The following is a 22,004-nucleotide window of genomic DNA, read 5'->3' on the forward strand; positions in this document are numbered from 1 at the left end:
ATGCGTTTCCGAAAGGATTCGAAATCCCGAAAGAAATCCTTTCGGAATTAAATAAGGACTCGCTTCTAAATATTCTAACGATTAGTTTTATGAATCCCAAAAATATTATGAAAGGATGACTTTCGAAATTATAATAAAATTCTTTGCGGTATCCCGATAGGATTCGCTTTGGACTCGCAGGATTCCTTACGAAATTTAAAAAATATTTCTTGCGTAATCTCTTTTGGGGATTTTTTTAGCTCTTCGGAATCCCAAAATGGTAAAATATGAAATACAATGTGATCATGCCAAAAAACACAGTCAATTCAACAAAATATGCCAATTCAATTCTATAGGTCCAATAATAACTAGAATAATAACTTATTTAAAAAAAATGTGTCTTACATACCAAGTGCCCTGGAGTTCCACTGGCACAGCGGTCAAAGAATAACCGCTGGTTCTCAGTTTGAGTGCCATGCCAAAAACGCAAAGATGTTGATTGTTGTCCTTGCCTCGACCTTATAAAGCCCGATTGGTTCTGTTCTGCGATGAGAAGCGGTTCGAAAAACGCCTGGCTAGCAGACAGCAGCTAAATAGCAGAACATCCAGAACGATGCTAAAATTAAAGAAACATTATAAATATTTACATTAAGCTGCAACTATTTTAGCAATATATCAAGCGGAAATACAATTTACATAAAGTCTAAAGCTAACACAAAAACAAACGGTAGTTATTGGGAAGACAAACGAGCAAAAAGCATCATCTCGCCTGAAGGGTGATCTCAGTTCTCTCAGCTATTACGAAACTCAACTCAAGTTCCGGATCTCAATAGAAAATAAGTATAGAATAATTCCATTTTCAGCCTTTGAAATCTAATCCTTCTTGTTGAACCTTCTTCTTCACTGGCATTACATCCCCACTGGGACATTGCCGCCTCGCAGCTTAGTGTTCAATTAGCACTTCCACAGTTATTAACTGCGAGGTTTCTAAGCCAAGGTACCATTTCTGCATTCGTATATCATGAGGCTAACACGATGATACTTTTATGCCCAAGGAAGTCGAGACAATTTTCAATCCGAAAATTGTCTAGACCGGCACCGGGAATCGAACCCAGCCACCCTCAGCATGGTCTTGCTTTGTAGCCGCGCGTCTTACCGCACGGCTAAGGAGAGGGCCCTGTTGAACCGGATCCATTGAATCCCTTTTCATCAATTTTTTGCCGATTTCAACGACGTTTATTTAATATTTGCAACGAAATCAACCCTGTTGCATCAAAAAGTGGGTACTCACGTGGTAAGGCTGACAGAGCGGAGTGGGTCATGCCATGACATTTCTGCAGAGATGAGCTGGTAATCGTGCGGTCTAATCTTCAAACTTTGCCCCTTGAAATTGATGTTATCGAATGCCATTGCTTCAGATCGATTTGACAGGCCAGAACCGGGCGGGTACTCGTTAAACTGCTGGGTGACATCGAACGAAATATAGCCCACATACCATCAACGAGCTTGTCGCGGGATTGTCAGCCCGATGAACGTTACGGCCGCCTAGGATGTATCCGCTTTCCATCGTCAGTTTACTGTTGTCGGTTTCTTGTCATCTACGACCTCTTCCTGAGTTACTAGGTTTTTGGGCGACCACAGGTTGTTTGGCAGGTAGTGGATCATCATCAGTGTCTGGTTTACCTTCCTCCAATTCTGAATCCTTGTCCGAAAGCTTGTGCGTAGTTTTACGGTTTTAAGTCGCCTGAACGGGAATAGCTGATCCGCTACAAATTCTCATGTGCACTATTGTCTGCAGATTGCTTTTTCTCGGGTGGAAAACCGGATCCGACGCAAATATACGATCTCGATCTACAGGATGTTAATGGAAGTTAGATGTCATTGCCAAATACAAAATATCCTAAATATTCTTACCCATTTTTCAGGAAATATCACAAAGGGCTTTTAAAAACTCACTACTATTAGTGTTTTCAATTAAAGACGCTACAGTGTCTTTAATTTCAATAAAATAAACATTTGTTTTCAATAATATAAACAATTTTGTTCTGCTACCGAACAAAAATTTCAGAAACAAAATGGAACCTTTCGGTTCCTCGAAGTGCACAAACGAAAAATGAGAAGTGTTGCTAGATTGAATATTATATCATCATCGAACACAATATTACATTTAATTTGTGTAATATGACACAAATTTATTAGAATCAACTGGTTGCATCTAATTCTATGTAATATTCACCATTTCAACATTTGAATATTACACAGCTGCAATGCAATGGAACTTGGTGAATCTGATTTCAGTGTAATATCCAGCTGATGTAATATTACATCGAAGTGGATGATAATATGCATTCAAATTCCGACGTTACATCGAAAATTTAGTACATTGCTTCGATTACGTCGATGGATATTACATTATTTTTTGCTGTGTAGGCACGATTTTCGTTTATCTTCTAGGTTTGCTCTAGAAAAAAGAGGGATGGGAGAAAGATGTTAATCACTACAAACTCCGAAAAAAGATTCTCCTCCGACCCGAAAATCGCTTGTTTTCGTCTCATCGAAACGAAAAGTACGAACCCTGATTTTTACATATGCAATGTTTTCGGGATTCGAGCACGAATAAACAAAATATTTAGTTTCCATTAGACTCATTGCTTGTGAATAACAAAGATTCCAAGTCCAAACTACTCACCGTTAACTTTGGGCATCAAAGTTGGCATTGGGTAAAAAAAAATTTCCACCAGTGCGCGCAAGCAAACTGTCATCATTCGTCATTCGTCTTTGTTCCTTTCACGTCGTCGGGAGTGTTTGATGAGCGATTTTTTTCCAAGTTTTTATTTTATACGTGTCCCCGTGTATTTCTTCAACCCGTGAAGGTTCCGGCCAATGTCCTTACGGCCAATTACAAGATAGATCCAGCCAATAGACCTTTTCATGTGACACTGCCGAGACTGCACTTGTTTACAACCGCTGAACAGGCCCCGAAGCTGTCACTTTCATAGAAGAACTGTCAATTGACCATAAAATCAGCTGTTTTTAAACGTCTCGTGAAAAGGCCTATTATCCTCATGAGCATGCGTCTCATGAAAAGGCCTATGGGCCTTTTCACAAGACGTTTAAAAACAGCTGATTTTATCGTCAATTGACATGATTAATTATTTTAGAGCGTCTTAGGGGAAATGCTACAAGGTTAAAAGACTATTATTCTTCCATTTACTTCCACTATTAACTTTTTTATGTATCAACAAGCAGATACGTATTTCGTTTCCTACTTGGAAACTTCTTCAGTGTTTGTGTTATGTTAGTTCAGTGTTATGTTAGTCGATAACAAACACTGAAGAAGTTTCCAAGTAGGAAACGAAATACGTATCTGCTTGTTGATACATAAAAAAGTTAATAGTGGAAGTAAATGGAAGAATAATAGTCTTTTAACCTTGTCAATTGACAGTTCTTTTATGAAAGTGACAGCTTCGGACTTGCAGGCCTGTTCAGCGGTTGTAAACAAGTGCAGTCTCGGCAATGTCACATGAAAAGGCCTATTATATATTTAAACTGGTAGCCCTGGTCAGATTTAGATTATAAATATTAAATTTACCATTAGGGAAAATTGACAATCGTGAACAGGCAAACAAAATCAGAAAAATTTAATAATTATTTTGATTGAAATTCTTTTCCCTGAAAAATACATTTCATTTTATTAAAAATATGTCAGAAAACCAAAACGAGCCAAGTTTGAGTCAATATTTTGCCAACGATCCTCCCAGTTTTTTCGATCATCTTGCAGGAAAAGATGGTAAGTCAAAACTGTGTTAATTTTCTATTATATATGTGCCTACATTCACATTCCAATTTTCTCAAACTGTGCAGGCAAAAAATCCGCCCAGGTTCCAGAATCATATGCTTCGTATGACTTACTTCAATCATCATCAATGGTTGATCCGAAATCTAACGTTCCAGACAGCGTTCGTGATTTGTGGGAGCTACCCGTGTTAGAACCGAAAGTATCCGTCCCACTCACTATGCCCGGTGTAAGTGTGGCCACTGATTTGAATGATCCTGTGCAGGAGGCGGTTAGTGTTCTTGTGGACCCGGTGGAAGCTCAGCACCGGAAAATCCTATCACCGGACGATGTCACGCAAGACGAGCGCGGTTTGAGGGAACTGATCGAGCACGGATGTTTCCGATCGGCCGTCAATCTTACGGCCAGGTTGTTATTTATTAAGCAGCAAGGCTTTGGCCGGGCAGGTTACACAGTCAAACATTCGCCCAACTCGTTACAACTCTGGTTCACACGGTTGGCACTTTTGGTGAAGCTTGGCCAGTTCGATATAGCCAACGTTGAGGCGGAACCGTTTGGGTCACTGAACAAGCCAGACGTGTTCTACGAATTTTACCATCCGGATATGCATTCGGATAAGAAAGGATCAATGGCTTCATTTTCATTTAGGTGAGTTAGGGACCCAAGATGAAGTAGAGCGAAGACCAAAAATATTAAGGTCAAAAAATGAATAACGAAAAACCCACATTCTAAGGTCCCAGATCGTATGTAATTTTACATTTTCAAAATAAAAATGATGCACTTTGTTCATACATATTTTTTCTCATTTAAAAAATGTATACACACATGGAAACGTTTTTGCTTTTTGGCCTTTTAATCTATTTATAGTTCCCTTTACATCTTGTTTAACAGATTCTTTTTAGGTTGCTGTTGGCGGAACTACCAATTTATCTGGGATTCCCAAGAGTTGCACTGGATCGCTTGACTGAAATGTTGGCCATTACCAGTCAAATTAAAAATTATTTCGAACGATTGCCGAAAGAAGAGGCCAATAAAAATTCGGCACATTTTTGGCACTTGAGAGAAAAGCGCCTTCTACATTCCATCGTAAACTGTTCGATTATTTTGAAGGATTTCAGTCTTACTGATCAGTTGATTCGTCGGCTGGCTGACGATCAAACTGCGTCTGTGGATGAGAAGCGTTCGTTAATGTCTGCATGGGGAAGAATTCGGCTGCAGTGCGGAGACATCTACGGCGCAGAGAAGAAATTCTCCGAAGCGAAAAGATTACGAGATGGCGATCAAACCGAGCAACCAGATGTGCGAGATCTAGTCGATCGTGGCTTGCTGGCGGTAGCACAAAATGATTTTCAAAGTGCTTTTGATTTATTCCAGAAGGCATCTGTACTGGAGTCCAACAACACCATGCTTTATAATAATATGGGAGTATGTTTGTTGTATTCGGGGAAGCTGAAGGATGCAATCAAAATGTTTGAGAGCGCAGTTCAAAGAAACCCGAAACTGGCACTAAACGAGTCATTGTTGGTTAATATCTCCACTCTTTACGAATTGGAGTCGAACAATGCGAAAGATAAGAAGATTGCACTCCTGAAATTGGTCAACAAGCATCGAGCGGACTTGTGCGTGGATTTAGATATTTGCCTGAAGCTTAAAATCGTTGCATAAAACTTGATTTATACAATCAACGACACAGCTATCGCAGTTTAGTATTAGGCACATAGTTTTAATCTGTTTAATTACAGTATATCTTGTAAAAAAATAAACTTTCGAGATTTGTTGTATTTATTGTAATGTTGTCTCGGGATTACACCCAGGTTTTTTTTTACACGGTTGGAATTCATTAATTTCTCGGGTAACCTGAATTTTCACTGCTTTCTAAATACCCCCTGAATTTTCTTTGATTTTTTCTGAATTTTTTCGTGGGGTTAACTCATTGTTTCATTGATGCTGAAGGTCTTAAACGACTAAAACCAAACCGTATAAAAAAAACCTGGGTGTATTATATTACCACATATTACCTAAATAAAAAAGGATGCTTTAAATATTTGTTGTGTCTCAAAAATACCCAATACACATACAGCCTATTTTTTACACCAGTTTAAACAAAACCATGGTCGAACACTCGAACCATTCGTTTGCTACTCCGTGATCAACTATACTTGCGAGATTGTACAGAGGATCAAATGAATGAGGGTTTGGGCAATCCATTTCCGAATAACACTGTATTGTATACACATTTCGAAGACTCGTGTATTTCCCGCCGGTTGGAGACAGAGAAAGACGCTGGCCGTAGTGAGAGAACAGCGCCGGCCACTACCTTATGGTCATACAAAGGATTTTTAGTCCAACTCTCATACTGAAGACCAAACATGCCTCTATATCTCTATATGTATTTAATTTGCAATTACATTGATAAGTTTGGTAAGCTTAAGAACGGGATTATAGTAATGCATATTGAATGCGGTCTACTTACGTTCCTTGCAGTCAAATGATAACACGATCCGATGCGCAGTAAATAATTTCCTGGTGTAAGGGCGATTCAAATATGACGTCCACTTTTTTAGATTTCTAGGTCCCCTCTGTCCAGCTTTTTGCATGCCTAGAATATGTATATTGTCACAAAACCTTAGGCCCCTCCCCTCTACAACCTGTGACGTCATTTTTGAACGACCCCTAATCGAAACAGTTTGTTTCCGCATATTTTGGCCCTACGATTCGACTGCCGTACAAAGCCATACAACACAATCCGACTCTACAATATAGCATATCCAATCGCGGTGTACAAATTACATAATTTCGGATCGTGGCAGAAACTGTATTTTTAAAACTCCGCGTTCGTCCCGAACAATCCGGCGTGCTGTCTGAACTAGAGATAACAAGCCGAAATATCTCGCAGTAATAATTTCTGATAATCGGAGAAGAAAATTTCTTATACTATTTTCAATAGTATTTTCTGTGCTCAGTGTTCTTCCTGATCAAAAACCTACGCACCTAGCGAAGAAACGAACAATCGTGCACAGTCACGGAACCGGTTAATTAGGGTATCCAATCATGGTTTGAACTAGTGAAAATCGTATCATGGTTTGAACCATTTTGAAATCAGTAGAAATTACCATCTCATTGGCAGGAAATTTACCTAAAATAGTATGAATGGCTTATTAAGGTATACTAGAAGTGATAGAGTTTATTTAAACATTCGTACATATTGTTTAAGTAATAAAATAAAGCGATTTAAAAACGTTCTGTATTTGCGCTAAATCCCCCCCACCAGTGGCATAATTTCCAAATGCTCGTAAAGGACGCATTTTATGACACAGGAGTGAGATCAATATATCAAAAGAACGCTATTTTTATCTGTAATCGATTGACATCATCATACAATTAAGAAACAGTTTTAAATAGTTAAAATAGCAACTTTTATACAAGGTAAAAACTGATCATGGTTTGAACTAAATTCGTACCATGGTTTGAACTTGTAAATGCAGTCATGTTCTGCTGCTGTCCGCTAGGAGCGCTGCATGCGCCTAGCTGGAGCATTTTGTTTACATTTCCAATATGAAAAAATCGCAATTTTCCTATCGATAATTTAGTAGATTTTCACACGTTTCGAGTTACTAATCTAATGCGAGAAGATGAAAAGTAAAACGAATTTGCTTTTCTATAGATTTCCTCAGCGTTTCATGGTTGTGATTAGTATTATATTTAGGAGCTGCTGGCTGCTGCACTAGTTCAAACCATGGTACGAATTTAGTTCAAACCATGAACAGTGTAGTTCAAACCATGGTACAAATCAAAGTTATGTAATTATTAAGTTTTTTCAATGAAACTAAGCATAAATATGTGCACCCAGGATGTTTTTAGAAAGATAATGAACTAAGCTTCCATATAAACTAGAAATCGCAGTTCTAACATGTCCCTTTAATTAAATAAGTCGACTTTGTTTTGACGGCTCATCTGAAACCCGCCATTTGGTTCAAACCATGATTGGATACCCTACTGCTCTCATGCAGGTTACTGCACTTTTTCGACACTAGCTGGAGAAAAGCCAAGTGCGTAGAGATATCGCAAACTAATCGATTACTTCGATTAATCGTTGTGATAATCGATTAATCTTGAATCGATTACTTCTCATCGATTAATCGATTCAATAATCGACAAGAATCGAGAGCAATCGATTAGTTAGAAATCGATTCATCTGGATTTTACGACAACGCTTAGATGTCGATCACTTTATCGTTGTGATAATCGATTTATTTTGAATCGATTACTACTCAATGATGAATCGATTCAATAATCGTCAAGAATCAAGAGTAATCGATTAGTTACTAATCGATTAATCGAGATTTTACGACATCTCTAAGTGCGGCAAGAGATCCCCGACCCCCGTAGAAAATTGACCAGGGTCTGCGAAGCGGCCATGTTTCTGATGCCAGCATCAAAATCATCGATTAATTTAATACGAAGGCGTAATCATAATCGTTGAAAACTGCCATTGAAAATATATTTTGAATATCATAATATTTCGGCAAAATAGAGCGCTTGGTGTCGATTGAAATATGAAAATTTATTAAAGACATCAATATTCTTGTTGAAATACACCTCGCATTCATACTTTCGCACAAGTTCTTGAAAAATGATGAAAAATAATTACGTCTATTTGGAAAAAATCACTTCGGAACAGTGGTTTGTTTACAAAAAAGAATTGTCAGTGGGAAACCCAATTTCAATAGAACAATGGGAAACTCAAAGATCCCTCTAAGAAATCTGAGTCCGACAGGAGCTTGACATCAAAGGGAGGATCAGTGAGACAGAGTCCGATCTGAGCCTGAGCAGAGCAAGAGGATCCGCCTTACATCTCGCGATTCTGCACCGTTTGCGTCGAGCTCGTCTGGCTTCGAACATGCGAAATGGGTTTGACGTTTCAGCCTGATGCGGGTCCGACGTCGTGCTATGGAACGTCAAGCCCCATCGAGCTCCTGATTTGGGGTTCTTCTTCTTGTTTTTGTTTTCTTTCATTAGTTGTTGTTTTGAAAATAGAGCCTGCTCACGTCTAATCATCTTTCTCTTTCAAGCGCATGAAAATGATATAATTTGTTTCCAAATCCTATCTTTTCTATATGCTTGAAAGAGATAGATGATTAGATGTCAACAAACTCGATGAGAATTGGGAAGCAGAAGCTTTACGTATTTTTATTAATCTAAAAAGAAATAATACATACAATAATTGCCATTGAAGCAATCGATCGGGTTACAAAGTCAGACGGAAGGATATTTGTGCTGCTACTCCGAAATCTCTAGCGAATCGGACAAGATTATTTTGGGAGAGTTCCTTCTCCACCAGGAAATCGGAACTGTTTTCACGATCTGTTCGATTACTTCCACTGGTATCATCCTGAGCAGCATAAAACGAAGGCCAACAGCCAGTTCTGGATCTGAAAAGGAACAACAAATCACCGAATGATGCTACTAAGTTAATTTTATAATTGGAAGCACCTTTCGTTCCAGGAACAACAAAAGTGATGGTTCCTCAGAGTTCCGTGAAAAGAATTTGATGATTCATGCAAAAATATTCGAGAAATCTGCGAAATATTGCATCGATAAGTACATACTTCGGAATTTCTCCCGCATTAATAGCGAAATCAAACGGAAGGTAATGCAGGGATTTCAACGACAACTCCTAATTGAAATGCTTCCAGCATTCCTACGGGAAATGCTTTCAACTCCGGAAGTTTTCTTAGCATCTTTTAGGAGAATAATTCATTTTGAGATTCCGAAATCTCTGGAATTTCGATGCGAATCCTTTTGGGGTTACGAAGGGAAACCTTTTTGGATTTCAAAAAGAATTCTTATGATGTTCATGAAATAGATCCTTTGGCCTTCCGAATAGCATTCTTTCGGGGTTCCAAAAGAAATCCTTTTGAGATTTAGAGAAGCTTCTTGGGATTCCGGGAATTCTCTTTTAGGAATCCAAAGAAAATTCTTTTGGAATCATGCAAGGAATTCTTTCCAGGCTTCATTGCGTTTAGGTAATCGTTTATGATTCGGAAGAATCAAGATTCCAAAGAAAATCCTTTTGGGATTCTGAAGGCAACCCTCTTAGGATTTCGAAGGAAATTCTTTTGGGACTCGGAAGAAACTTTTTTTTTTGATGAAGAAGGAAATTAATTTGTGATTCCAAAGCCAATTTTTTTTTTGGGATTTTTTGGGAAATTCTGAATTCTCTTTGGATTCTTGGAAGGTTTCTTCGAATCCAAAACAATTATCTTCGGAATCCCAGTATGGCTTCCTTCAGAATCTCAGGAACTTTCCTTCGGAATCTTGGAAGGATTCAGGGAGGAATATCAAAAGGATTCCCTTTGGAATTTCCAGACGTATTTTTCCGGGATTTTTTTTGAGAATTCTTTCCGAAATTCTTGCGGGAATTACTCGGCCGTCGGATATTCCTACGGAAAATTCTCTAGGAAATCCCTCAAAGCATTTCTTCGAAAAATTGTTTGGAAATTCCTCCAGGAATATCTCTGAATATTTCTTCGGGCATTCGAGAATTCCCCTGTCAATTCCTCGGGAATTTCATTAGAATTTTCTACTTTCAGCCCTAGACTGGCTCGTCTCCGATACAAGAATTTTTATGGAAATTCTTTCGGAATTTTTTTTGGAAATTGCTTCGGAAATTCTTTTGGAAATTACTCTGGGAATTCCTTCGAAAAAAACTTCGTGAATTCCTTCGAAAATTCCTCTAGAGTTCCGTTAAAAATTTCTTCGAGAATTCCTTTAGAAATTCTTTCAAAAATTTCTTTAGAAATTCCTTCAAGAATTCCTCCGGGAATTCCCTCTAGAATTCCTCCAGCTATTCCTCCGAAATTCCTCTAGGAATTTCTGGAATCCCAGGAAATCCTCCGAGAATTCCTCCGAATTCCGAAGAATTCGGAGGAATTTTTAGTGGAATTCCAGGAGGTATTCCCGGAGGAACTCCTGGAGGTATTCCCGATGGAATTCCTGGAGGTATTACCAGAGGAATTCCTGGAGGTATTCCAAGAGGAATTCCTAGAGATATTCCCGGAGGAATTCCTAAAGGTATTCCCGGAGAAATTCCTGGAGGAACTCCTTGAGAAATTCGTTTTTTCTTCGGAAAATCCTCCGGAAATTTCTTCGGGATTTCCTCTGGGAACTACTCCGGGAATTCCTACGCAAATTTCTCCAGGAATTCTTCTTGAATTGCTTTGGGAATTCCTTTATTCCTCCAGGAGATCCTCTAGGAATTCCTCCAGGGGATCCTCTAGGAATTTCTTCGGGAATTCCCCCAGAAAATCCTCCGAGAATTCCTCCAGGAATTCTTCCGGGATTTCCCCCAGGAATTCTTCCGGACATTCTCTCAGGAGTTCATCCGGGAATACCGCCAGGAATTCCTCTAGGAATCCTTCCAGCTATTCCTACAGGAATATCTTCAGGAATCCCCCAGGAGGAATTCCCGGAAGAATTCCTGGAGTATTTCCTGAAAGAGTTCCCCGAAGAATTCCGGAGGAATTTTTAGAGGAATTACAGGAGGTATTCCCGGAGGAACTCCTGGAGGTATTCCGAAATCCTAGAGGTCTTCCCGGAGGAATTCCTCGTAATTTCTTCGGGAAATCCTCCGGAAATTTCTTCGGGATTTCCTCTGGGAACTACTCCGGGAATTCTTACGCGAATTTCTCCAGGAATTTTTCTTGATTTGCTTCAGAAATTCCCTCATACCTCCAGGAATTCCTCCGGGAAATTCTCCAGGAGATCCTCTAGGAATTCCTCCAGCTATTCCTCCGGGAATTTCTCCAGGAAATCCTCCGAGAATTCCCCCAGGAATTCCTCCTGGAATTCCCCCAGGAATTCTTCCGGGTATTCCCCCAGGAGTTCCTCCGGACATTCCCTCAGGAGTTTATCCGGGAATACAGCCAGGAATTCTCCAGGAGCTCCTCTAGGAATTCCTCCAGCTATTTCTCCGAGAATTCCTCCAGGAATTTCTTCAGGAATTCCACAGGAATTTCCGGAGGAATTCCTGGAGGAATTTCCGGAGGAATTCCTGGAGGAATTTCCGGAGGAATTCCTGGAGGAATTTCCGGAGGAATTCCTGGAGGAATTTCCGGAGGAATTCCTGGAGGAATTTCCGGAGGAATTCCTGGAGGAATTTCCGGAGGAATTCCTAGAGGAATTCCCGGAGGAATTCCCGGAGGAATTCCTGGAGGAATTCCCGGAGCAATTCCTGGAGGAATTCCCGGAGGAATTCTTGGAGGAATTCCCGGAGGAATTCCTGGAGGAATTCCCCGAGGAATTTCTGGAGGAATTTCCCGAAGAATTCTCGGAGGAATTCATGGAGGAATACCGGGAGGAATTTCCGGAGGAATACTGGGAGGAATTTCTGGAGGAATACTGGGAGGAATTTCCGGAGGAATTTCTGGAGGAATTCCCGGAGGAATACCGGGAGGAATTTCCGGAGGAATACTGGGAGGAATTTCCGGAGGAATCCCTGAAGGAATTCCAAGAGGAATTACTGGAGGAATTCCTGGAGGAATTCCAAGAGGAAATCCTGGAAGAATTCCCTGAGGAATTCCTAGAAGAATTCCCTGAGAAATTCCTGGAGTTATTCCTGGAGGAATTCTTGGAGGAGTTCCTGGAGGTATACCGGGAGGAATTCTTGGAGGAATCCCTTGAGAAATTCCCGGAGGAGTTCCTGGAGGAATTCCCGGAGGAATACCAGGAGGAATTTCCGGAGGAATCCCTGGAGGAATTCCAAGAGGAGGAAGTACCGGTGGAATCCCTGGAGGAGTTCTTGGAGGAATTCCTGGAGGTATCCCCGGAGGAGTTCCTGGAGGAATTCCCGGAGGAACTCTTGGAATTCCCGGAGGAATCCCTGGAGGAGTTCTTGGAGGAATTCCTGGAGGTATCCCCGGAGGAGTTCCTGGAGGAACTCTTGGAAGAATTCTCGGAGGAACTCCTGGAAGAATTCCCGGAGGAACTCCTGGAAGAATTCCCGGAGGAACTCCTGGAAGAATTCCCGGAGGAACTCCTGGAAGAATTCCCGGAGGAACTCCTGGAAGAATTCCCGGAGGAACGCCTGGAAGAATTCCCGGAGGAACTCCTGGAAGAATTCCAGGAGGAACCCTTGGAGATATTCCAGGAGGAATTTCCGGAGGAATTCCTGGAGAATTCCCGGAGGAATTCCTGGAAAAATTTCCGGAGCAATTCCTGGAGGAATTCCCGGAGGAATTCCTGGAGGTATTCCCGGAGGAATTCCTGGAGGTATTCCCGGAAGGATTCCTGGAGGAATTACGAAGAACGGCGGAGGAATTTCTTCGCAAATTTCGCAAGGAGTTCCTTCGGAGATTCCTCCAGGAGTTCCTTCATGAACTCCTCCAAGTTCCTTCGAAATTCATCCGCATTCATCCGAGAATTTCTCCCGGAATTCTTCCAGGAACTCCTCCACGAATTCCTCTGGGAATTCCTCGAATAATTCCTCCGGGAATTCCGGAATTTCCGAAGTAATTCCTGGAGGAATTTCCGAAGGAATTGCTGGAGGAATTTACGGAGGAATTCCCGGTGGAATTCCTGGAGGAATGCCCAAATGAATTCCTGGAAGATTTCCCGAAGGAATTCCCGGAGAAATTGCCGAAGGAATTCCCGAAGGAACTCCTGAAGGAATCTCCTAAGGAACTCTTTGAGAAGTTAGCGAAGGAATTCCCCCGGAATGCCTCGTAATTCCTTCGGGAAATCCTCCGGAAATTTCTTCGGGATTTGCTCTGAGAACTACTTCGGGAATTCTTCCGCGAATTTCTCCAGGAATTCTTCTTGAATTGCTTCAGAATTCTTCCGGAATTCCACCCAGAATTCCTCCAAGAGTTCCTTCGGGAATTCCTCCAACAATTCCTTCAGGAGTTCCTCTAGGAATTCCTCCGGGAATACTTCTGGGAATTTCTCCAGGAACTCCTCCGAATACCGCCAGGAATTCCTGGAGGTATTCCTGGAAGAATTCCCGGAAGAATACCTGGAATCATTTCCGGATGAATACCTAGAGGAATTTCCGGATGAATTCATAGAGGAATTCCCGGAGGATTTCCTGAAATGCCGTCGGAAGTTCCTCTGTAAATGCCTTCAGAAGTTTATCTGGAAATTCTTTCGCAAGTTCCTCTGCAAATGTGTTTGCAGTTTCTCTAAGAATTCCTTCAGAAGTTCCTCTGGGAATTCCTTCGGAAGTTCTTCTAAGATTTCCTTCGGAAGTTCCTCTGGAAATGCCTTCAGAAGTTTCTCTGGAAATTATTTCGCAAGTTCCTCTGCAAAGCTTACGCAAGTTTCTCTGAATTCCTTCGAAATTCCTCTGGGAATTCCTTCGGAAGTTTCTCAGGTATTCCTTCGGAAGTTCCTTTGAGAATTCCTTCGGAAGTAACTCTGGGAATTCCCTCGGAAGTTCCTCTGGGAATTTCTTTGAAAGTTCCTCTGGGAATTCTTTTTTAAGTTCCGCTAAATTCCAGAGGAACTTCCGAAAGAATTCCCAGAGAAACTTCCGAAGGAATTCCTAGAAGAATTTCCGAAGGAATTCCCAAAGGAACTTCCGAAGGAATTACCAAATGAACTTCCGAAGGAACTTCCAAAGTAATTTAGAGGAACTTCCGATGGAATTCCCAATGGAACTTCCGAAGGAATTCCCAGAGGAACTTCCGAAGGAATTTTCAAAGGAACTTCCGAAGGAATTTTCAGAGCAACTTCCGAAGGAATTTCCAGATCAACTTCCGAAGGAATTTCCAGAGGTACTTTCGAAGGAATTTCCAGAGGAACTTCTGATGGAATTCCCAAAGAAACTTCCGAAGGAATTCCCAGAGGAACTTCCAAACGAACTTCCGAAGGAATTCTCAGAGCCACTGCCGAAGGAATTCTCAGAGCCACTGCCGAAGGAATTCCCAGAGGAACTTCCAAAGGAATTCCCAGAGGAACTTCCGAAGGAATTCCCAGAGGAACTTCAGAAGAAATTCCCAGAGGAACTTCCGAAGGAATTCTTAATGGAACTTCCAAAGGAATTCCCAGAGGAACTTCCGAAGGAATTCCCAGAGGAACTTCCGAAGGCATTCCCAAAGGAACTTCCGAAGGAATTCCGAAAGGAACTTCCGAAGGAATTCTCAAAGGAACTTCCGAAGAGAAACTACCAGAGAAACTTCCGAGAGAACTACCAGATGAACTTCCAAAGGAATTCCTACAGAAACTTCCGAAGGAATTCCTAGAGGAATTCCCAAAGGAACTACCGAAAGAATTTCCAAGGGAACTTCTGAAGGAACTTCCAAAGAAATTTAGAGGAACTTCCCAAGGCATTCCCAGAGGAACTTCCGAAGGTATTCCCAGAGATACTTCCGAAGGAATTCTCAAAGGAACTTCCAAAGGAATTCCCAGAGAAACTTCCGAAGGAATTCCTAGAAGAATTTCCGAAGGAATTCCCAAAGGAACTTCCGAAGGAATCACCAAATGAACTTCCGAAGGAACTTCGGTAATTTAGAGGAACTTCCGATGAAATTCTCAAAGGAACTTCCGAAGAGAAACTACCAGAGAAACTTCCGAGAGAACTACCAGATGAACTTCCAAAGGAATTCCTACAGAAACTTCCGAAGGAATTCCTAGAGGAATTTTCGAAGGAATTCCCAAAGGAACTACCGAAAGAATTTCCAAAGGAACTTCTGAAGGAACTTCCAAAGAAATTTAGAGGAACTTCCCAAGGCATTCCCAGAGGAACTTCCAAAGGAATTCCCAGAGGAACTTCCGAAGGTATTCCCAGAGATACTTCCGAAGGAATTCTCAAAGGAACTTCCAAAGGAATACCCAGAGAAACATCCGAAGGAATTCCCAGAATAACTTCCGAAGGAATTCCCAGAGGAACTTCCGAAGGAATTCCCAGAGAACTTTGCGGAGGATCTTGCAGAGGAACTTGCGAAAGAATTTCCAGAGAAACTTCCGAAGGCATTTCCGAGGAACTTCGGAAGGAAATCTTGGAGAAACTTGCAAAGAAATTTGCAGAGGAACTTGCGAAAGAATTTCCAGATAAACTTCCGAAGGCATTTCCAGAGGAACTTCCGAAGGCATTTCCAGAGGAACTTCCGAAGGAATTCCCAGAGGATCTTCCGAAGGAATTCTCAGAGCAACTTCCAAAAGAATTCCCAGAGGAACTTCCAAAGGAATTACCAGAGGAACTTCAGAAAGAATTAACACATTAAAAATGTTTAAAAAAAATCAGATGGAATTCCCAGAGGAACTTCCGAAGGAATTCCCAGAGAAACTTCCGGAAGGATTTTAGAAGAACTTCCGAAGGAATTTTCAGAAAAACTTCCGAAGGAATTTCCAAAGGAACTTCCGAAGGAATTCCCAGAGAAACTTCCGAGAGAATTACCAGACGAACTTCCGGAGGAATTCCCAGAGAAACTTCCGAAGGAATTCCCAGAGGAACTTCCGAAGAAATTCCAAAAGAACTTCCGAAGGAATTTTCAGAGAAACTTCCGAAGAAATTCTCAGAGCAACTTCCGAAGGGATTTCCAGAGGAACTTCCGAAGGAATTCCCAGAGGAACTGCCAAAGGAATTCCCAGAGGAACTTCCTAAGGGATTCCAGAAGAACTTCCGATGGAATACCCAGCGGAACTTCCGAAGGAATTCCTAGAGGAAGTTCCGAAGGAATTCCCAGAGAACTTTGCGGAGGATTTTGCAGAGGAACTTGCGAAAGAATTTCCAGAGAAACTTCCGAAGGCATTTCCGAGGAACTTCGGAAGGAAATCTTAGAAGAACTTCCGAAGGAATTCCCTCTGGGCTCCTCTGGGAATTCCTTCGGAAGTTCCTCTAAGAATTCCTTCGGCAGTTCCTTTGGGAATTCCTTCGGAAGTTCCTCTGGGAATTCCTTCGAAAGTTCCTCTGGGAATTCCTTCGGAAGTTCAAAGCACACCTTGAATTCTCTTGGAATTTCTTCAAAAAAGAGGAACCTTCTGGTGATGACTGACGGTTCCTGAACATTTTTTTAACTCGAGAGGGTTCGAAAAAAAATGTCTTCTAAAAGATTTGTCTCTGGGGGGGGGGGGCTTTATGTCCAAAACCACCCCTTCCCGTGGCTACGCCACTGCATTTGACCAATAATATCAATCAATGCGAATCTTCCTTCCTTCTTTATTTTGTATTTTTTTTATTTCTTCTTCCTTATTTCTTTCTTCTACTTTGCTTCCTCCTTCTTCCTTTTTCCGTCTTTCTCCTTTCTCATTTCTTCTTCCTGTTTCATACTTCCTGCTTTCTTCTTCCTTCTGTATTCTTTGATCTTCCTTCCTTCTTCTATCTTCTTCCGTATTTCTTTTTCCTTCTTCCTTCTTCATCCTTCTCTCTGCTTCTTTATCCTTTTTTTGTTTTTCTTTCCTATTTCATCTATATTCTTTCTTATTTCTTCTTCCTTCTTCTTTATGTCTTTCTTCTATTTTGCTTCTTTCTTCTTCCTTTTTCCGTCCTTCTCATTTCTTCTTTCTTCTTCCTGTTTCCTACTTTCTGCTTTCTTCTGCGTCTTCTTCCTCATTTCCTCTTCTTTCCTCATTTGCGAAGGAATTCTCGAAGGTATTCCCGGAGATGATTTCGAAGGTATTCATGAAGGCACTCCTGGTGCAATTACCGAAGGAATTCGTAAATGAATTCCCGGAAGAATTTTGTGGAATTTCCAAAAAACATTTTTGGAGAATCCTTTAAAAATTACTCCCACTATTTCCAAAACTATTCTGCAAATTCCGTAGGTATTCCCAAAGGAATTCCTGTAGGAGCTCCCGCAGAAAATCTCGTAGATATTCCTCAAGGTATTCCAGAAGAAATTCCCAAAGAAAACCCCGAAAGAATTTCCAAAGAAAATACCGAAAGACTTCTCGATGTATTCTCGGCGGTATTCCTAAACAAGTTATCGAATGAATTCAGTTTTGTTATTTAATAAATATTATTACTGACCTATTCAGGCTTTGGAGCAGCTCTAAGGAATCCGGGATGGATCGAAAATACAGAAATTCTTTTCGTAGCTTCGTGCTGTAAATTATTTCCCTCGTATTCATCAGACCCGTCTGAAATCAAGATGACCTACGGCAGCTTGCCTTCCGGTAGAATTATCCATCCGACAAAATGTGGTTTTGTCTCAAGCATCAAGGCCTTCCTACCTTAGAGGCGACCTATGTGTATGAAATATGCATTTATTTTCTAGAAATAGAATCATAGAAATAAACATTCACCTCTCGTATGGTTGCCTGAAGAAACGAACCATTTCCTTCCGCGTCAGTGACGTCCTTCGAACGCTTCAACTACGCTTTCAGCCGCTTGGTGCCGATCGGGAAACCTTGCATCGCCTGGATGGCGGCCTGTGCCGAGGCCACATTGTCGAACGACACAAAGCCGAAGCACTTGGGAAGGTTGGTTTGCTTGTCGATGAACACCTTCACGGACACCACGTTGCCGAACGGGATCTTTTATCTGCTTCCCGGCGCGGCGGCCGCGACCACTGCTTGTGCCATTGTAGGAATAGGTAAATACGTTTTGATGAATGCTGCTGCTGCCGCCGAGCCAATCTGAGGCAGAGTGGTGTATGGCGTCAGATTGGTGGCATCGGTTCCTGCGGCCTACAGTGAGGTCGCTGCGTTGGGCGTTAGGGAGGAACGGTTGCGTTTATTGCCGCCAGCGTAACAAGATTCTTCATCGGGCTCTGCAGAAACTGCTGCTGCTGGGCCACCGCGTCAGTGACGCCGGCGAGATAGCATCCGCCGCCAGGAACGGTATCTGCTGCTGCGGTGGGTTCGGATGGTGACCAATGGCCGGCGCGATTAGAGTCGTAACCGATTGCGTGGTTGATGCCGGCTATGTTCTACAGATTCGTCTGCTTCTGCTGCATCCAACTAAAAGCGAGGTGAACAAGTTGGTTTATGGTTTCAGTTTCGAATGGTGCAACCGAAAAAGCGTCTCGATGTTGTACAGCACATCCTGGACCTTGAGGACCGCTTTCTCCGAACAGTTCGCACTGCAACCGTTTTAACACTCGCGACTGAATCGGAGGCCTAATTTTCGCGAAGTTGTTGACCGGTTCACAAAACATTTTATTTTTGTAAGAGTGAGAAGGAGAAGTTCGAAACCCCGTTTTCAAATTATTGTTTTTATTCTTTTCACTCTTACAGCAAAAATGAAACGTCAAACCACGGCGACATGATTTTCGACAAAAAAGAAGAAGTAGATTTCGCCGAGAGCTTGATTTGTCGAGGGCGACGCTGAGAGGGATGTTGGCTATTGTCAAACGTAGTGGGTAGGATTGGGGTTGCCAGATACCTGAAATTGACCGAATACTCCACACGGAAGAAAAAAGTACCCAAAATTGAGTATTTTTAAACTTACTTTTGAGTAATTTTTTCTCTTCTCTTTCATCCACTCTTTCTTTTGTTGTCAAAAACAAAAGAGCCAAACAATCCAACAACGCCAGTTCAATACCGGAAGCCACTTTTGAGTTTTATTACCTGAGGTCGAAGTTGAGTGAATTAAACTTAAATTTGGGTAAATAAATTTTCCGTTGGGTACTTTTTTGACAAGGGAGTAGGCAAACTACTTCGACCCTACTATAGATAGTGGAATATATAGATGAGCGAAGATAAATCCTCTGTCTCCAAACGAACTGTCAAACGTGTCTCCAAACGTGCATGACGTCACGATTTCAATGGAAACGTTAAGGGCTGTGACGTCATATGCGCGTGTGCACGGGCAAAAAAATCGACTCAGCCATGCTTTCGCTCATCTATAGATTCTACTATCTATAGACCCTACTTACTCAATTTTGGCTTCCCGTACGGATGTTCGAGGTTGGGTGAATTAAACTCACTATTGGGTAGTTTATTTCTTCCGTGATAGACCAATGCAAGATCTTGATCTAACCTCACTTATTTGACAGTTCACAGAGCTTGTTTACAAGGTGTTAGAAGAAAAATCGATGAGGAGAAAATTAAAATTCATATTTTTAGTTTAAAATTGCTGCGATCCGAATATTTCAATGATATTCTTTGCATTCAGCATGAAATCAATCGCAAAGGACATCCTGAATAGAAATAAATTGTACGCCGAATAGTTGATATTTTAGTTTTCCATTTTGCTTTATAATCATCATATACTGTATGATACATGTACATTTATATGATAAACAAAACTAACAACCCAATCGTATAAAATTTTTAACGGATCATACATGCTGTAGTAAGGATTACCTGCTATAATTTTATTGTAAAGGTATCTTATCGTAAATGATTTCAATAGCTATTTCCCAACATAAAAATTAAGTGTTTTCTTTTACAGTGTATTAGTGACAATTCTTTCGACAACAGTGTTTGGGCCAACCGCCATTGAAACTTTTTTCTAAAAGTCGGAGGCAATGTGAATTCAAAAAGTAAAAAGTTTATTCGCCGAAAACAAAACAATATTAGGATCAAAATGCAAGTAAGTGGAAACTTAATTATAGGAAAAAAGGTGATATATATATATTGATCGTTTATTCTCTTAAAGAACCGAGGTATACACCAATGAATTCGGAGATTCTACTGCGAATTACAAAAAGCTTTCAAAGGTGAGAATAATCTATGATGTACTTTCTTTAATGTATGTAAAAGACCTACTATCGATCCAATAATTGAACAGTGTTGCAACTGGCCATACCATTATGGATACAATAATCCCCCTAGCACAAACTAGCAAGTTTTTTTTTCGCATGGCGGCAGAACCAACCGCAATGCCCTTTCAATCGACCTTTTATTGCTTAATCGAGTTTATTCATTTAATGCCAGTTTAAAAAAACATCTTTTTAGTGCCTCAAACTATTATTAAAATTAAATGCAAAATCCCAGATTATTCCACTATTATTGGCTTATTTTATAGGAATATGCAGCCCCGTTGAAACATGCGAAGAGTAACTGATGGGAGAGCAGCATATCTGCTGGACATGGACAAAGGTCTCATCATACAAACATCGTTTGAAAGGGATTTGTGCTCATCTATTGTATTATGAACTGAAAATAAAAACTATAGCAATCGTAGCAGCAATCATAGTGTCTTTTAACTATCATATCATGTATCGTAGTTTGTAAAATATAATTATACATATTGTGATACTGCTATCGTACAATTAAATGTTTATTGAACACCTTTCAATTTGGATTAATCATGGAATCTTTATTTGTATTGACAAAAATCTTTCTATCGATCTTCTTTGTTGAATACAATTATAATCCGTATCATCTCATGACAACAAAATTATGATAAACTAATGATATCTGGTAAAATTGCTTGTCGAAAATATATGGAAAAATTAACCTTTTTGAATGGTAACGATACTTAACAACCCATTCAGTGTATCGTCCGAAATGGAATTATTATAAAGGCAATCATAAAAATTGTTCATGGTGTAATTATCGTACGATATTTTTTATGATTCCGTTAAAAATTAAATTATAATTCTATGATCAAAAACGATAACTAGAAAAATAGTTGAATAATATAATTCTATTCGGGATCTACATGCGAATAAAATCCTGAATAGAAATAAATTGTACGCCGAATAGTTGGTATTTTTAGTTTTCCATTTGGCTTATAATCATCATATACTGTATGATACATGTACATTTATATGATTAACAAAACTAACAACCCAATCGTATAAAATTTTTAACGGATCATACATGCTGTAGTAAGGATTACCCGCTATAATTTTATTGTAAAGGTATCTTATCGTAAATGATTTCGATAGCTATTTCCCAACATAAAAATTAAGTGTTTTCTTTTACAGTGTATTAGTGACAATTCTTTCGACAACAGTATTTGGACCAACCGCCATTGAAACTTTTTTCTAAAAGTCGGCGGCAATGTGAATTCAAAAAGTAAAAAGTTTATTCGCCGAAAACAAAACAATATTAGGATCAAAATGCAAGTAAGTGGAAACTTAATTATAGGAAAAAAGGTGATATATATATATTGATCGTTTATTCTCTTAAAGAACCGAGGTATACACCAATGAATTCGGAGATTCTACTGCGAATTACAAAAAGCTTTCAAAGGTGAGAATAATCTATGATGTACTTTCTTTAATGTATGTAAAAGACCTACTATCGATCCAATAATTGAACAGTGTTGCAACTGGCCATACCATTATGGATACAATAATCCCCCTAGCACAAACTAGCAAGTTTTTTTCGCATGGCG

The 22,004-nt window shown here is 40.4% G+C and overlaps 2 protein-coding genes and 1 long non-coding RNA gene across 3 annotated transcripts in view; 1 reads left to right on the forward strand and 2 right to left on the reverse strand.

Annotated features, from left to right (window-relative positions):
- Positions 1 to 6,692, reverse strand: part of LOC134226820 (mRNA (2'-O-methyladenosine-N(6)-)-methyltransferase) — a 51,818-nt gene extending 45,126 nt beyond the window's left edge. The window contains exon 1 of the mRNA XM_062707833.1: positions 6,249 to 6,692. The gene's annotated coding sequence lies outside the window, so the exon portion shown is untranslated. The remainder of the gene's footprint in view (positions 1 to 6,248) is intronic.
- Positions 3,569 to 5,848, forward strand: LOC134223959 (trafficking protein particle complex subunit 12). Its single transcript, XM_062703181.1, has 3 exons — positions 3,569 to 3,769; positions 3,844 to 4,423; positions 4,678 to 5,848. The coding sequence occupies exons 1-3, from the start codon at positions 3,682 to 3,684 to the stop codon at positions 5,438 to 5,440; spliced, it is 1,431 nt and encodes a 476-aa protein (XP_062559165.1). The 5' UTR covers positions 3,569 to 3,681; the 3' UTR covers positions 5,441 to 5,848.
- Positions 6,693 to 8,939: 2,247 nt separating the features above from the next.
- LOC134223961 (uncharacterized) lies at positions 8,940 to 17,945 on the reverse strand. The gene is made up of 2 exons (XR_009982791.1): positions 17,742 to 17,945; positions 8,940 to 9,207 (listed from the first exon to the last, which is right to left on the reverse strand). It is a non-coding gene; the product is annotated as an uncharacterized LOC134223961 (long non-coding RNA).
- Positions 17,946 to 22,004: the final 4,059 nt, after the last annotated feature.

Source organism: Armigeres subalbatus, chromosome 3, assembly GCF_024139115.2.
Source record: "Armigeres subalbatus isolate Guangzhou_Male chromosome 3, GZ_Asu_2, whole genome shotgun sequence".
Taxonomy (NCBI): domain Eukaryota; kingdom Metazoa; phylum Arthropoda; class Insecta; order Diptera; family Culicidae; genus Armigeres; species Armigeres subalbatus.